Source organism: Scyliorhinus canicula, chromosome 7 (assembly GCF_902713615.1).
Source record: "Scyliorhinus canicula chromosome 7, sScyCan1.1, whole genome shotgun sequence".
Classification (NCBI taxonomy): domain Eukaryota; kingdom Metazoa; phylum Chordata; class Chondrichthyes; order Carcharhiniformes; family Scyliorhinidae; genus Scyliorhinus; species Scyliorhinus canicula.
In genome coordinates this window covers 84,062,150-84,078,465 of record NC_052152.1, presented here as the reverse complement: position 1 = coordinate 84,078,465, position 16,316 = coordinate 84,062,150, and the positions used below count along the sequence as shown (strand labels likewise).

At 50.7% G+C, this 16,316-nt stretch overlaps 1 protein-coding gene across 4 annotated transcripts in view; it reads left to right on the top strand.

Moving 5' to 3' along the window:
• LOC119969087 (cilia- and flagella-associated protein 47-like) overlaps nt 1-16,316 on the top strand; it is an 868,530-nt gene that overhangs the window by 84,754 nt on the left and 767,460 nt on the right. For all 4 annotated transcript variants that reach the window (XM_038802287.1, XM_038802288.1, XM_038802285.1 and 1 more), the window contains exons 7-8: nt 13,702-13,835; nt 15,912-16,141. In XM_038802287.1, the coding sequence (XP_038658215.1) occupies nt 13,702-13,835; nt 15,912-16,141 (364 nt within the window). The remainder of the gene's footprint in view (nt 1-13,701; nt 13,836-15,911; nt 16,142-16,316) is intronic.

Genomic DNA, 16,316 nt, shown 5'->3' with positions numbered 1-16,316 from the left:
TGCTGCTGTATGTGTCAGAACCAAGTGTGTCAATAGGGGAAGTATTGGAGCTACTGTGGGTATTTGGGTCTTTCTCGGGGTACAAGTTGAACCTAGACAAGAGTGAGTATTTTGTGGTGTCTCGGCTGGGGGTGGGGGCAGGGGTGGGGGAGCTGCCATTCCGTAGGGCAGGGACTCACTTTAGGTATCTGGGGGTGCAGGTTGCCCGGGAATGGGTGAGGCTTCGCAGGTACAACATCTCTAGTTTGGTGGGGAGAGTGAAAGCCGACCTGGCAAGGTGGGATTGTCTCCCCCTATCACTGGCGGGTCAGGTACAGGCGGTTAAAATGAATGTGTTGCCACGATTTCTGTTTATTTTTCAATCCCTACCGATTTTCCTGCCAAAAGCTTTCTTCAGGGAGATTGAGGGAAGGATTACCTCTTTCATATGGGGAGGGAAGGTGGCCAGAGTGAGAAAGGTGCTGCTACAGAGGGGAAGGCAGGCAGGGGGTTTGGGTCTTCTGAACCTGATGTACTACTACTGGGAGGCGAATGTGGAGAAGGTGCGGAGCTGGGTCAGAGGGGTTGATTCCCAGTGGGTCAGAATGGAGGAGAGTCTGTGCAAGGGGTCGGGACTGAAAACACTAGCAACAGTGCCGCTCCTGATAACTCCGGGGAAATACTCAGGGAGTCCGGTAATAATAGCTTCGTTGAAAATCTGGTTGCAGTTTCGCCAACACTTCAGGTTGGGGTCAGGGTCAAGGGAAATGCCGATTCGGGGGAACAACAGATTTGAGCCAGGGAGGTGGGATGGAAATTTCCGGAAATGGGAAGAGAAGGGGATTAAGACGCGAAAAGATTTGTTTCTTAGGGGTCGGTTTGCAGGATTGAAGGTGCTGGAAGCGAAGTATGGGCTGGAGCAGGGAGAAATGTTTAGATACATGCAGGTTTGGGATTTTGCCAGAAATGAGATACAGAGCTTCCCGGAGGAACCGGCATCCACATTGCTGGAGGAGGTGCTGACGACAAGGGGACTGGAGAAGGGGGTAGTGTCAGCGGTGTACGCTGATTTGGAAGAGGATAAGGCACCACCGGAAGGGATCAAAGCAAAGTTGGGAGAGGTTATAGAGGAGGGGGTCTGGTGTGAGGTGCTCCGGAGAGTAAATGCCTCCACCTCATGTGCGAGGTTGGGGCTGATACAGCTGAAGGTGGTATGCAGAGCACACCTCATGAGGGTGAGGATGAGCCGATTCTTTGAAGGAGTAGATGTGTGTGAGCGTTGTGTGTGTGTGTGTGTGTGTGTGTGTGTGTGTGTGTGTGTGGGGGGGCACTGATCACATTCATATGTTTTGGTTCTGTCCAAAGCTAGAGCATTACTGGAAGGAGGTTTTCAGGGTAATCACCAAGGTGGTGCATGTGAAACTGGACCCGGGTCCCCGGGAGGCCATATTCGGGGTGTCAGACCAGCCGGGTTGGAAATGGGTGCGGAGACAGATGTTTTAGCCTTCGCCTCGTTGATCGCCCGAAGGAAGATCCTGATAGGTTGGAGAGCATCCTCTCCACCCTGTGCCCTGTTGTGGCGGGGGGAACTGTTGGAATTCTTGACTCTTGAGAAGGTTAAGTTTGAACTGAGGGGAAGGACGGAGGGGTTCTACAAGTCATGGGTATTATTTATTATGCACTTTCAAGAACTGGATAACATCGAACATTAGTTGTGGGAGGGGGGCTGTGTGTATTAAGGATGACTATGGGTAATCCCTGATTCATTTTTGTCAGTTGTTTATGTAAACATGCGGGCAGTTGTTTGGGAGTTGGTGGGAGGATGGGATTGTTGTTATTGTTATGGGGACTGACATATTTGTTGCTGATTATTGTTTATTGTTGGTGGGTGTAAATTTGGGAGAAAATGTGAAAAAGGAGAATTAAAATATTTTTTTTTTAAAAATGCTGATGAGAGTTGAGGCCAATATCAGAAAAGTCAGAGAAAATACGAGTATGCGTCAGCCATTTGGCCCTTTGGGCCCGCTCTGTCATTCAATATGATCACCCAACTCAGTAACCTGCTCCAGCTTTCCTCCACATCCTTTGATCCCTGTGGTAGTAACCACTGCTGTATATATTCGGGTATGTATGGTAAGGCCCTGTACTACAGGTACGGGGGTAGTCCCTGCCTGCTGGTTCCGCCCAGTAGGCGGAGTATAAATATGTGTGCTCCCCGTACAGCAGCCATTTCGCCAGCTGCTGTAGGAGGCCACACATCTTAGTGGAATAAAGCCTCAGTTGTATTCAATTCTCGTCTTTGTGTAATTGATCGTGCATCAATTTATTACACTAAAGTTTTCAGAAGATGGACCTCCGCATCGAGCCAGATTGCCTGCAGCTGGATCCGCAATCAAGCAACGCCAAAAAGGACTTTGAACACTGGCTAGCTTGTTTTGAAGCTTACATCAGGTCTGCACCAGAACCAATTCCGGAAGCTCAGAAGATCCAGATCCTCTCCACACGGCTGAGCTCCAGTGTTGTTCTGCTTATTCAGGACGCGCCGACCTATGATGAAGCCATGGCGCTACTGAAAGAGAATTAAGTTCAGCGGACTAACATGCTTCATGCCAGGCATGTCCTGTCAACTCGTAGTCAACTCCCTGGTGAGTCAATAGAAGATTTCTGGTGTGCCCTAATTCCCCTGGTCAGAGACTGTGACTGTCAGGATGTCATGGCCACGGAACACTCGAATTTACTCATGTGGGACGCTTTTGTTATGGTGATTGCGTCAGATCACATCCGCCAGCGACTTTGAGGAGGCCATGCTCGACCTCGTGGCAACCAAAAAGCTGGCGCTATTGATGACGGTCGCCTCGCGCAATATCCAGGCCTACGCCCCCGGCCGCGTGGCCCATCCCTCCGACGCATCGTGGACCCCGCAGAAGGCCGCCCCATCGGGGACTCCACTCAGCCAACCCCACCCCTGTGCCACACGCCAACCAGCCAACCTTGGGGGCCCCAGATGTTACTTCTGTGGGCAGCCAAAACACCCCCGCCAACGCTTCCCGGCCCGGAGCGCCCTTTGCAAGGCCTGCGGCAAAAAGGGGCACTTCGCTGTGGTGTGCCAGGCTCGCTCAGTCACCGCAATCATTCCGCCCCCCTCCCCCTGCGTACGGCCAGTGGGCGCCGCCATCTTCCCCTCTCCAGGCCACGTGTGGCCCATGGGCACCGCCATCTTGTTCAACCCCCGCCATGTGTGGTCCTCAGGATCGTCAGGCGCCGCCATCTTGTCTCCCCCACAGCATGTGGGCACCACCATCGTTCCAGGACCCGTGCCCCCCGGGCACCCCATTGTCTGACACCAGCGACGACCAGCTGCGACTCGCCTCGGTCACGGTCGAGCGGTCTCGCCCGCACAATCTAGCAACCGCCTCCACAAGCGTGAAGATCGATGGGCACGAGATCTCCTGTCTTCTGGACTCCGGGAGCACCGAGAGCTTCATACATCCCGATATGGTAAGGCGCTGCTCCCTCGCGGTACACCCAGCCAATCAGAGAATCTCCCTGGCCTCCGGGTCCCACTTTGTGGCGATCGGGGGCTACTGCATAGCGACGCTCACTATCCAGGGCGTAGAGTTCAGCAGCTTCTGCCTCTGCGTCCTCCCCAATCTCTGCGCTGCCCTGCTACTCGGGCTGGACTTCCAGAGTAACCTCCAGAGCCTAACATTGAAATTCGGCGGGCCCCTACCACCCCTTACTGTGTGCGGCCTCACAACCCTAAAAGGTCGACCCACCTTCCCTATTCGCAAACCTAACCCCGGATTGCAAAACCGTCGCCCCCAGGAGCTGACGGTACAGCACCCAGGACAGGACCTTCATCAGGTCCGAGGTCCAGCGGCTGCTTCGGGAAGGCATCATCGAGGCCAGCAACAGCCCCTGGAGAGCCCAAGTTGTAGTGGTGAAAACGGGTTTAGAAACACAGAATGGTCGTGGACTACAGCCAGACCATCCATCGGTACACGCAGCTCGACGCGTACCCCCACTGGTCAATCAGATTACACAGTACCGGGTCTTCTCAACTGTAGACCTAAAATCCGCCTACCACCAGCTCACCATCTGTAAGGCGGACTGCCCATACACTGCCTTCGAGGCAGATGCCTCTTTCTTAGGGTTCCCTTCGGCGTCACCAACGGGGTCGCGGTCTTCCAAAGGGAGATGGACCGAATGGTCAACCGGTATGGGCTGCGGGCCACTTTCCCGTACCTAGACAATGTCACCATCTGCGGCCATGACCATCAGGATCACGACGCCAACCTTGCCAAATTTTGCCGCACCGCCACTCTCCTAAACCTCACTTATAACAAGGTGAAGTGCGTATTCAGCAGGAACCGCTTAGCCATCCTCGGCTATGTGCTCCAGAACAGAGTTCTGGGGCCCGACCCCGACCGAATGCGCCCCCTCATGGAACTTCCACTGCCCCAAAGCCTTCAAACTCTGCCTGGGGTTCTTTTCTTACTACGCCCAGTGGTTCCAAATTATGCCGACAAGGTCCGCCCACTCATCCAGTCCACCCTTTTCCCCCTGAAGGCCGAGGCTCAACAGGCCTTCAACCGTATTAGGGCCGACATCGCCAAGGCCGCGATGCACGCAGTTGACGAGACATTACCCTTTCAAGTGGACGTGGCATCAGACGTCGCTCTAGCCGCCTCCCTCAACCAGGCAGGCATGCCCGTGGCATTCTTTTCACAAACACTTCATGCCTCAGAAATTCGGCACTTCTCCGTCGAAAAAGAGGCCCAGGCCATCGTTGAAGCTGTGTGGCATTGGAGGCATTACCTGGCCGGCAGGAGATTCACTTTCCTCACTGACCAACGGTCGGTTGCCTTCATGTTTAACAACACACAGCGGGGCAAGATCAAAAATGATAAAATCTTGAGGTGGAGGATCGAGCTCTCCACCTACAACTAGGAGATTTTGTATTGCCCCGGCAAGCTCAACGAGCCCCCCGATGCCCTATCCCGAGGTACATGTGCCAGCGCACAGGTGGACCGACTCCGGACTCTGCACGACAACCTTTGTCACCCGGGAGTCACACGGTTGCACCACTTCATTAAGGCCCACAATCTGCCCTACTCAGTCAAGGAAGTCAGGGCCATCACCAGAGACTGCCAGGTCTGTGCGGAGTGCAAGCCGCACTTCTACCAGCCAGACTGTGCGCGCCTGGTGAAGGCCTTCCGTCCCTTTGAACGCCTCAGCGTGGACTTCAAAGGGCCCCTCCCCTCCACCGACCGGAACACTTATTTCCTCAGTGTGGTCAATGAATACTCCAGATTCCCCTTTGCCATCGCATGCCCCGACATGACGTCTGCCACCGTCATCAAAGCCCTCAACACCATCTTCGCTCTGCTCGGCTTCCCCGTCTACACCCACAGTGACAGGGGATCCTCATTCATGAGCGATGAGCTGTGTCAGTTCCTGCTCCACAAGGGTATCGCCTCGAGCAGGATGACCAGCTATAACCCCCCGGGGAAATGGACAGGTGGAGAGGGAGAACGGGACAGTTTGGAGGGCCGTCCAGCTGGTCCTATGGTCCAGAAATCTCCCGGCCTCCCGCTGGCAGGAGGTCCTCCCCGATGCACTGCACTCCATTCGGTCACTCCTATGCACTGCGACTAACAACACACCCCATGAACGTCTCTTTGCCTTCCCCAGGAAGTCCACCTCTGGGGTTTCGCTCCCGACTTGGCTCGCAGCTCCAGGATCCGTACTCCTCCGTAAGCACGTACGACTCCAAAAGCGGACCCGTTGGTGGAAAGGGTGCAGTTACTCCACGCCAACCCCCAGTATGCCACATAGCGTACCCCGACGGCCGCCAAGATACTGTCTCTCTCAGGGACCTGGCACCAGCAGGTTCCCCACACCCCCCCCCCCCCCCCCCCCCCCCCCCCCCCCAGCCCGACGCCACCCTCCCCTCCACTGGCGCACCCAGCAGCAACCCCCAGGACCATCCGTCCTCCTCCTGCCCACGCCCGAGGATGAAGAGGATCTCGGCACACTCCCGGATTCACCAAGGACCCGACCGATGCCAGAATTGCCGCCACCACTGCGTCGCTCCCAACGTCAGATCAAGGCTCCGGACCGGCTAAACCTGTAATTGTTTTTTTCTCTGTATATTAAACTTGTGCTGTATATAGTTCTCCACCACCCCCGCCAGACTCAATTTTAACAGGGGATGAATGTGTTAGTAACCACTGCTGTATATATTAGGGTTTGTATGGTAAGGCCCTGTACTACAGGTACGGGGGTAGTCCCTGCCTGCTTGCTCTGCCCAGTAGGCGGAGTATAAATATGTGTGCTCCCCGTACAGCAGCCATTTCACCAGCTGCTGTAGGAGGCCACACATCTTAGTGGAATAAAGCCTCAGTTGTATTCAATTCTCGTCTTTGCGCAATTGATCGTGCATCAATCACTTTAGCCCAAGGGCTATATCTAACCCTTTCTTGAAAACAGACAATTTTTAGGCTTCAACAGCTTTCTGTGGTGGCAAATTCTACAGGCTTGCCACTCTCTGGGTCAAGACATTTCTCCTCATTACTGTCCTAAATGGTCTAACCAGTATCCTCAGACTGTGACCCCTGGTTCTGAACGCCCCACCATCTGCAGGTGGGGAAGGTGGCCGGTGTGGGAAGTTAAGGGGTGTGGGGTTGGGATGTGTCCGTGCCCCTGCCAAGTCCCCCCTCCCCCAATTGGTGAACCTTGAGGCAGTCAGAGCGTCACATGCGCTTTGGCCCTGGCGCACAAGTTGTGCGGCCTCCCGTGCCTTCCTGGTCCCCATGTCCTGCCTATCCTCTCCCTCCCCCACATCCCCTTCATTGGATGAGGCCTGCCCTTCCTCTTCTTCAAGTGTCTCCCACTCACACGGCTGCAGGGCATCCCGCAGAACTGCTGCGACCAGCAGAGCGGCCACCATTGCTAGACGAAGTCCAGAATCAATTGTCTGCAGGAGGTGCAAGGCCAAAATGTTAGCATGGTGCATACTCCCCGTGCCCAACCAGGTTTAACGGGCTACACGGTGGCCCGGTTGGCATTGTGGGCTCCGCCCCTGAATGTCCCTTTTCACCCCCCTCCCCCATCCCCTCACTCCTGCCTCGTCGTTGGCCAGCATCGTGGGGCCTCCGGCCCTGCCGTCCATTCTGATGTAATCGGTACCGTTGGCTGGCATTGCCCTCGCTGAGGGCTGCCGTGGATGTTGCCCTGGGAAGGGCCGCCGGTGGCGGCCGGCTGGGCGGGGAGTTTGGGGCTGGGGGGGGGGTGCTATGTGGCGGGGGATGGGGTGCGCGGGACGGGGCACCCACAGGGCCGGTATCACTGGTGAACCAGGAGCCAAGGTGGGTAGTCAGTGGGTGCTCAGCAAGATGGCCACCGTAATGGTGGTCTGTGCCTGGGCACCACCACAGACCCTTGGGGCGGGGGGGGGGGGGGGTGGGGTGGTTCATCCCAACCGCTTGGCCTGTTCCATCCCACCCCTTCCCCAGCCCTGGCAGCCCCCCCCCCCCCCACTCCAGCCATCATGACCAGTTTACTGGCCAGCAGCACGCAGTCACGCCTCTCAATGTCCTACCTCCTTTCTCTCTCTCTCTCAGCAGCCAGCACGCCAGGTTCATGATTTTTTTAAAGCACACGTGGACCCCGCCATTAGGAACTTAGTCCATTGGATGCAGAGAATCATGGGTGGGCACACTAATGAGATGCAAATGGTGTTTAAACTACGCGTGGTGCGCTTCGCATTGATGCCATTTTCAGGGTAATGGAGAATCACGATTTGGCGTTAAACCGGTGTCTGCCACGATTTTGGCATCGGAAGCTATTCTCTACCCAATTGCATTTCTCGATTTCGGCATCGACCAACGGAGAATTCCGACCAAGGTATGCTATTTGTGTCCACCTTTGTGAAAACAGAACCAAAGTATCTATTTAGTTATATTATAATTTATAATGTTCCCCATTAAAAATTCCTGTTTCTGATTGTAAGGGACCCACATTTGTTTTCAACAATCTTTTTCTCTTCACATACTTATCAAAATCTTTACATTCAGTTTTTACGTTCACCACAAGCTTACACTTGTACTCTATTTTCTCCTTCTTAATTAATCAAACCATGGGCAGCACGGTAGCACAGTGGTTAGCACAGTTTCTTCACAGCTCCAGGGTTCCAGGTTCAATTCTTGGTTTGGGTCACTGTCTGTGCGGAGTCTGCACCTTCTCCCCGTGTGTGCGTGGGTTTCCTCCGGTTGCTCCAGTTTCCTCCCACAGTCCAAAGATGTGCAGGTTGGGTGCATTGGCCATTCTAAATTGCCCTTACTGTCCAAAAAGGTTAGGTGTGGGTTACTGGGTTACGGGGATAAAGAGGGATAGGGTGGAGGCGTGGGGCTTGGGTGGGGTGCTCTTTTCAAGGACTGGTGCAGACTCGATGGGCTAAATGGCCTCCTTCTGCACTGTAAATTCTATGATTCAGTCCCTTGGCCCTTCTTTTCTGAATTCTAACAAATACTCAGCTCTTTTGCCTTGCCTGGTCAATTTGTATGCTTCGTCCTTGAATCTCATACTCTCTCGAGTTTTCCTTGTGAGCCAAGGTTTGGCCACCTTTCCCATCTTTTGCACCAATTGTTGTCATTCACCCATGCGCTCTTTGAATGTTTGATATTGCTTAGCCACCGTCGTCCTTGTAAATAACATTTCCCAATCCATCATAACCAACTTGCCATATTATTGAATGGTGGAGCAGGTTTGACGGACCCACTCCTCTTTATTTCTTACGTTATAGAACATTACAGCGCAGTACAGGCCCTTCAGCCCTCGATGTTGCACCGACCTGTGAAACCCCTCTAAAGCCCATCTACACCCATTATCATCCATATGTTTATCCAATGACCATTTAAATGCCCTTAATGTTGGCGAGTCCACTACTGTTGCAGGCAGGGTATTCCACACCCTTACTACTCTCTGAGTAAAGAACCTACCTCTGACATCTGTCCTATATCTATCTCCCCTCAATTTAAAGCTATGTCCCCTCGTGCTAGACATCACTATCCGAGGAAAAAGGTTCCCACTGTCCACCTTATCTAATCCTCTGATCGTCTTGTATGCCTCAATTAAGTCACCTCTTAACCTTCTCTCTATCGAAAACAGCCTCAAGTCCTTCAGCCTTCCCTCATAAGATCTTCCCTCCATACCAGGCAACATCCTGGTAAATCTCCTCTGCACCCTTTCCAATGCTTCCACATCCTTCCAATAATGGGGCGACCAGAACTGCACGCAATACTCCAAATGCGGCCGCATCAGAGTTTTGTACAGCTGCAACATGACCTCATGGCTCCAAAACTCAATCCCTCTACCAATAAAAGCTAACACACCGTACGCCTTCTTAACAACCCTCTCAACCTCGGTGGCAACTTTCAGGGACCTATGTACATGGACACCGATATCTCTCTGCTCATCCACACTACCAAGAATCTTACCATTAGCCCAGGACTCTATCTTCCTGTTATTCCTTCCAAAAATGAATCACCTCACACTTTTCTGCATTAAACTCCATTTGCCACCTCTCAGCCCAGCTCTGCAGCCTATCTATGTCCCTCGGTAACTTGCAACATCCTTCCGCACTGTCCACAACTCCACCGACTTTAGTGTCATCTGCAAATTTACTCACCCCTCTTTCTACACCCTCCTCTAGGTCATTTATAAAAATGACAAACAGCAGTGGCCCCAAAACAGATCCCTGTGGTACACCACTAGTAACTGAACTCCAGGCTGAACATTTCCCATCAACCACCACCCTTTGTCTTTTTCTAACTAGCCAATTTCTGATCCAAACTGCGAAATCACCCTGAATCCCATGCCTCTGTATTTTCTGCAATAGCCTACCATGGGGAACCTTATCAAACATAGAACAGTACAGCACAGAATAGGCCCTTCGGCCCTCAATGTTGTGCCGAGCCATGATCACCCTACTCAAACCCACGTATCCACCCTATACCCGTAACCCAACAACCCCCCCCCCCTTAACCTTACTTTTATTAGGACACCACGGGCAATTTAGCATGGCCAATCCACCTAACCCGCACATCTTTGGACTGTGGGAGGAAACCGGAGCACCCGGAGGAAACCCACGCACACAGGGGGAGGACGTGCAGACTCCACACAGACAGTGACCCAGCCGGGAATCGAACCTGGGACCCTAGAGCTGTGAAGCATTTATGCTAACCACCATGCTACCCTGCTTTACTGCAAACGCTTTACTGAAATCCATATACACCACATCAACTGCTTTACCCTAGTCCACCTGTTGGGTCTCCTTCTCGAAGAACTCAATAAGGTGTGTGAGGCATGACCTACCCTTCACAAAACCGTGTTGACTATCGCTATTCAAATTATTCCTATCTCTTATAAACCTTTCCAAGACTTTGCCCAGAACAGAAGTAAGGCTCACTGGTGTATAGTTACCGGGGTTGCCTCTACTCCCCTTCTTGAACAAGAGGACAACATTTGCTATCCTCCAGTCTTCTGGCACTATTCCTGTAGACAATGATGACATAAAGATCAAAACCAAAAGCTCAGCAATCTCTTCACTAGCTTCCCAGAGAAATAAATCCCATCTGGCCCAGGGGACTTATCTATTTTCACACTTTCCAGAATTGTGAACACCTCCTCCTTATGAACCTCAAGCCCTTCTAGTCTAGTAGCCTGTATCTCAGTATTCTCCTCGACAACATTGTCTTTAGGTCCTTCCTAGCTAACTTGTAACTCTCGAGCGCCTGAACTGAACCTTCACGTTTCATCTTTACATAAGCCTCCTTCTTCCTCTTGACAAGTGCTTCAACTACTTTAGTAAACCACGATTCCCTCGCTCGACCACTTCCTCCCTGCCTGACAGGTACATACTTTTCAAGGACACGCAATAGCTGTTCCTTGAACAAGCTCCACATTTCAATTGTGCCCATATCCTGCAGTTTCCCTCCCCGTCCTATGCATCCTAAGTCTTGCTTCATCGCATCATAATTGCCTTTCCCCCAGCTATAACTCTTGCCCTGCGGTATATACCTATCCCTTTCCATCGCTAAAGTAAATGTAACCGAATTGTGGTCACTATCACCAAAGTGCACACCTACCTCCAAATCTAACACCTGTCCTGGTTCATTGCCCAGTACCAAATCAAATGTGGCCCCGCCTTTCGTTGGCCTATCTACATACTGTGTCAGGAAACCCTCCTGCACACATTGGACAAAAACTGACCCATCTAAAGTACGATAGCATTTCCAGTCAATATTTGGAAAGTTAAAGTCCCCCATAACAACTACCCTGTTACTTTCGCTCCTATCCAGAAACATCTTTGCAATCCTTTCCTCTACATCTCTGGAACTTTTTGGAGGCCTATAGAAAGCTCCCAACAGGGTGACCTCTCCTTTCCTGTTTCTAACCTCAGCCCATACTACCTCAGTAGACGAGTCCTCGTCAAACGTCCTTTCTGCCACCGTTATACTGTCCTTGACTAACAATGCTACCCCTCCCCCTCTTTTACCACCTTCCCTGAGCTTACTGAAATATCTAAACCCCGGAACCTGCAACAACCATTCCTGTCCCTGCTCTATCCATGTCTCCGAAATGGCCACAACATTGAAGTCCCAGGTACCGACCCATGCCGCAAGTTCACCCACCTTATTCTGGATGCTCCTGGCGTTGAAGTAGACACACTTTAAACCACATTCCTGCCTGCCGGTACACTCCTGCAACTTTGAAACTTTACTTATGACCTCACTACTCTCAACCTCCTGTGTACTGGAGTTACAATTCAGGTTCCCAACCACCTCCTGAATTAGTTTAAACCCTCCCGAAGAGCATTAGCAAATTTACCCCCCAGGATATTGGTACCCCTCTGGTCCAGGTGTAGACCATCCCGTTTGTAGCGGTCCCACCTACCCCAGAATGAGCCCCAATTATCCAGGTATCTGAAACCCTCCCTCCTGCACCATCCCTGTAGCCACGTGTTCAACTGCTGTCTCTCCCTATTCCTCGTCTCGCTAGCACGTGGCATGGGTAACAACCCAGAGATAATAACTGTTCTAGATCTAAGTTTCCACCCTAGCTCCCTGAATTCCTGCCTAGCATCCCTATCCCTTTTCCTACCTATGTCGTTGGTGCCTATGTAGACCACGACTTGGGGCTGCTCCCCCTCCTGGTTAAGGATCCCGAAAACACGATCAGAGACATTACGGACCCTGGCACCTGGGAGGCAACACACCAACCGCGAGTCTCTCTCGTTCCCACAGAATCTCCTATCTATCCCCCTAACTATGGAGTCTCCAATGACTAATGTTCTACTCCTCCCCCCTTTCCTTCTGAGCAACAGGGACAGACTCTGTGCCAGAGACCTGTACCCCATGGCTTACTCCTGGTAAGTTGTCCCCCCCACCAGTATCCAAAGTGGTACACCTGTTACTAAGGGGAATGACCACAGAGGATCCTGTACTGACTGCTTCCTCCCAGCCCCTCTCACCGCCACCCATCTAGCTTCATTTCCAGGAGTAATTACATCCCTGAAGCTTCTATCTATGACCACCTCTGCCTCCCAAATGATCCGAAGTTCATCCAACTCCAGCTCCAGTTCCCTAACACGGTTTCTGAGGAGCTGGAGATGGGTGCACTTCCCACAGGTGAAATCAGCAGGGACACTGACGGCGTCCCTCACCTCTAACATTCTGCAGGAGGAACATTGCACTAACTTCCCTGCCATCCCCTCTTGATAAAACAAGAAAAAGAAAGGAAGAGCTTACCTGATATTCACTAAACCCCTTAGGTTAGAGGAGGTGGAAGGGTGGGGGACACTACAAGTGTAGTGTCTCGGGTTTAGCAACCGCTCAACTTATATACAGGTACTAACAAGGCCGCTTCTCCTGCAAGGTACCAGCCTCCCCGGACAGGCGCCGGAATGTGGCGACTAGGGGCTTTTCACAGTAACATTATTGAAGCCTACTCGTGACAATAAGCGATTTTCATTTTCATTTCATTTCAAGGTAAGTTGTTAAATGGGGAAACTTACCTTCCGAACAGGCCCCTGGCCATTGCTCCTACCGAAAAACTGAAGGCCGCTTCTCCTGCAAGGTACGTTTTTAAATAAATAGGGAAACTTACCTCCTCGACAGACCACTGGCCACTGCTCCTGCTGAAAATCTGAAGGCCGCTTCTCCTGCAAGGTAAATTTTTAAATAAATAGGGAAACTTACCTCCTCGACAGACCACTGGCCACTGCTCCCGCCGAAAATCTGAAGGCGTTCTGACGTTCTTCCATTTTAATTTCTGCAGTTTGCAAAGACTCCACCTAACTGGCCTTTTCGAGACAAACAATTTGGCTTCTTTGAGAGTTATGGAAGGGCCTGGTGGAACTTTAAAGGTTGTTATGAGAGATATTTTGTATTGTATGAATTGTGAGCACCATTGAGGAGGTAATATTTCATATTCACTGTTTTGGTGGTCAATTTACAGAGAGGATTCTTTGGTCATCACACAACCTGCCTGATTTTAATTGAATTGAGTTCAAGGGATTGAAAATTAGATGGGTTCTAAACAGATGGGTAAACCACACCTGTAGATTTCAATCATGGCATTGATGATGAGAATTTAGACCCCACATATTGCCTGATTTAATGCCTGAGAAACTGAAAAGGATTTTGGTCTTTCCTGTAGCCCAACCAAATTTCATAGAAACAAGGATCAAGTACCAAAATACAGAGACTATGCCCTTTATGTGCGATTTGAGGCTGTGGGCAGCTGCGATGGCTTCATGCAGAAATCGTCCGCTGGAAGCCATGAACGAAAAGGTACTCCATAAATTTAAATGCCTAATGTTGATTGAATCAGAATGGCAAACTGATGGGGTATGATGTTATTATTTGAAAGCCTCAGGTATTCATGTGCTAATACTGCACAGAAGCACTACCTTTAATTTTTGTTTCCCACAGGTGCAACTCACCTAGCAATTGTAGCTAACGAGATGGGTTTTGTTTTTTTCCCTCAATGGTGGGAATTTTGACCTCAGGGGCAGGAAACAGAGGCTGAGACTGTCACTGGATACTGAAATTCCCCCCTGCCGGGGAAACGGTCTGACCTGGAATTGTAACTGGGGCACCCACTTAATTGCCACAGAGACAGATTTGCTGTCCAGTTAAAAGTGATAGGTGGGCTCTTAAGCTTCAGGGCCAGTCACAGGTCTTAGAGCTTCAGAGGAGCATTCAGCTGCAGTAAAAGGTAAGTAACTGAGGAGGTGCTTCAACACTTATGACAAGGGTAAACCAAAAACATACAAAAAGCCGCCATGCAGGCATCCGTGTTGCTGGGTGGGGTGTGGTGGCGGTGGCAGAGCCCCTCTGCAGGGCGGCCTTTGTCTGCACCCCACCAAGGCAAGCAAAGCCTGTAGGCTCACCTGGAGCCCTGGCACCCAGATTGGCATCTAGGTACTTGTCGTCAGGCAGTAAACCTGCCCTCACCCCTGAATGCAAAATTTGAGTTGGCCTCGAAATTCAAATTTCACCATCGGATGTGGTGGGATTTGAATCTAAGTCCCCAGAGCATAACCCTAGGTCTTGTCTAATCTAGTTACTGGCGCAGAACAGGCACAGTTTCCATTTTCAGATTGTTGTCATATGTCCAAAATGCCAGGCCTGTGGCCCTTTCCTCTCTTTTCTAGTTTTTCCAGTTTTCAGTGTAGATTGGAATAGTCCTGAATGCAGGGCCCACCTATATGCTGCCTATGTTTAAAATGAGGAAGGTGGAATGGATGGAAGGATGGATAATAAGCAGGAATGACAAAAAGTTAATTTTTGTGTACAGGTCCTGCGGGACTTGAACCTTCTGATTCAGAGGTGAGGGTGCTACCCACTGAACCAGAGCTGGCATTAAATAGAATGCAAATGAAGATTCGGAGCAAGTAAATAAAGGGGTGGCAATTTGAAAGGAATTTACATATTTAAATTTCATAGGTTTGAGCTAGTTACAATTTCCCTGTAGTTTTTCAGACCCATTCCAGCCTGATCTTAAGCAGGGTTCATAACTTGTGTCCTCATCCCACTCAGCCACCATAGCATTAATGAAATTCATTTGCAACCTTTGTATTTTTAAAAATAAATCTAGAGTGCCCAATTCTTTTATTCCAATTAAGTGGCAATTTAAAATCATAGAATTAACAGTGCAGAAGGAGGCCATTCGGCCCATCAAGTCTGCACCGGCTCTTTGAAAGAGCACCCTACTTAAGACCACACCTCCACCCTTTCCCCGTAACCCAGTAACCCCACCTAACCTAAAGGCAATTTAGCATGGCCAATCCACCTAACCTGCACATCTTTGGACTGTGGGAGGAAACCGGAGCACCCGGTGGAACCCACGCTGACAGGGGGAGAATGTGCCGACTCCGCACAGACAGTGACCCAAGCCGGGAATCGAACCTGGGACCCTTGAGCTGTGAAGCAACTGTGCTAACCACTGTGCTGCCGTACAACCCACACATTTAGCAAGGCCAAATCACCTGCCTTGCACATCTTTTTTGGTTGTGGGAGTGAGACCCACGCAGGCATGGGAGAAGGTGCAAACTCCACACAATGACCCGGGTCCAGGATCAAACACAGGTCCATGGTGCTGTGAGGCAGCAGTGCTAACCACTGCGCCATCATGTTGCTCTGGATTGGCTGATTTTACCTCTGAGGTATATTTGAATTGGATGTGCAGAAAAACCTAGTATAAGTTATCAGTGGCGAGTGGCCTATTACATGGCAACATTTACAGGATCTCACTGCTGCAGGAAAATCGAGACCAAAATATTTTAGCTTCGCAATATTGATCTGTAAATTTTAGTTGAACCTACATGGAAGATTTTTCTCATTGTTCCATTTCTCTGTTTGTAGATCAGCCGCACGTTGAGTTAGCACTCACTGGAACTGGGTTTCCTGTCAGTTTAAAAATCAATCCTGAGCCAGAATTCGATTTTAAGGAATGTCTTCTTGGTGAAAGAATACATGTTAGAACGACTTTTCAAAACACCACACCATTGCTTCCGCTCCTCTTTCAGTTCTATAAGACTGCGCATTTTCAGGTCACTCCTGCAAAAGGAAAGATTGCACCTGGACAGTCAAGGGTAAATATTTTTTTAAGTACACTGCACTCTTCTCATTTGCATTATATTACAAGATGTGTAGATTTGAGAGAAAAATTGCACTTGCATAGAGTTCAACTAGATGAGTTAACAAATCAAACGTACTGGGTTCTCTTCACTGAACGCAAGAATCATATTTTGTGAGCGGAGTGGCGAC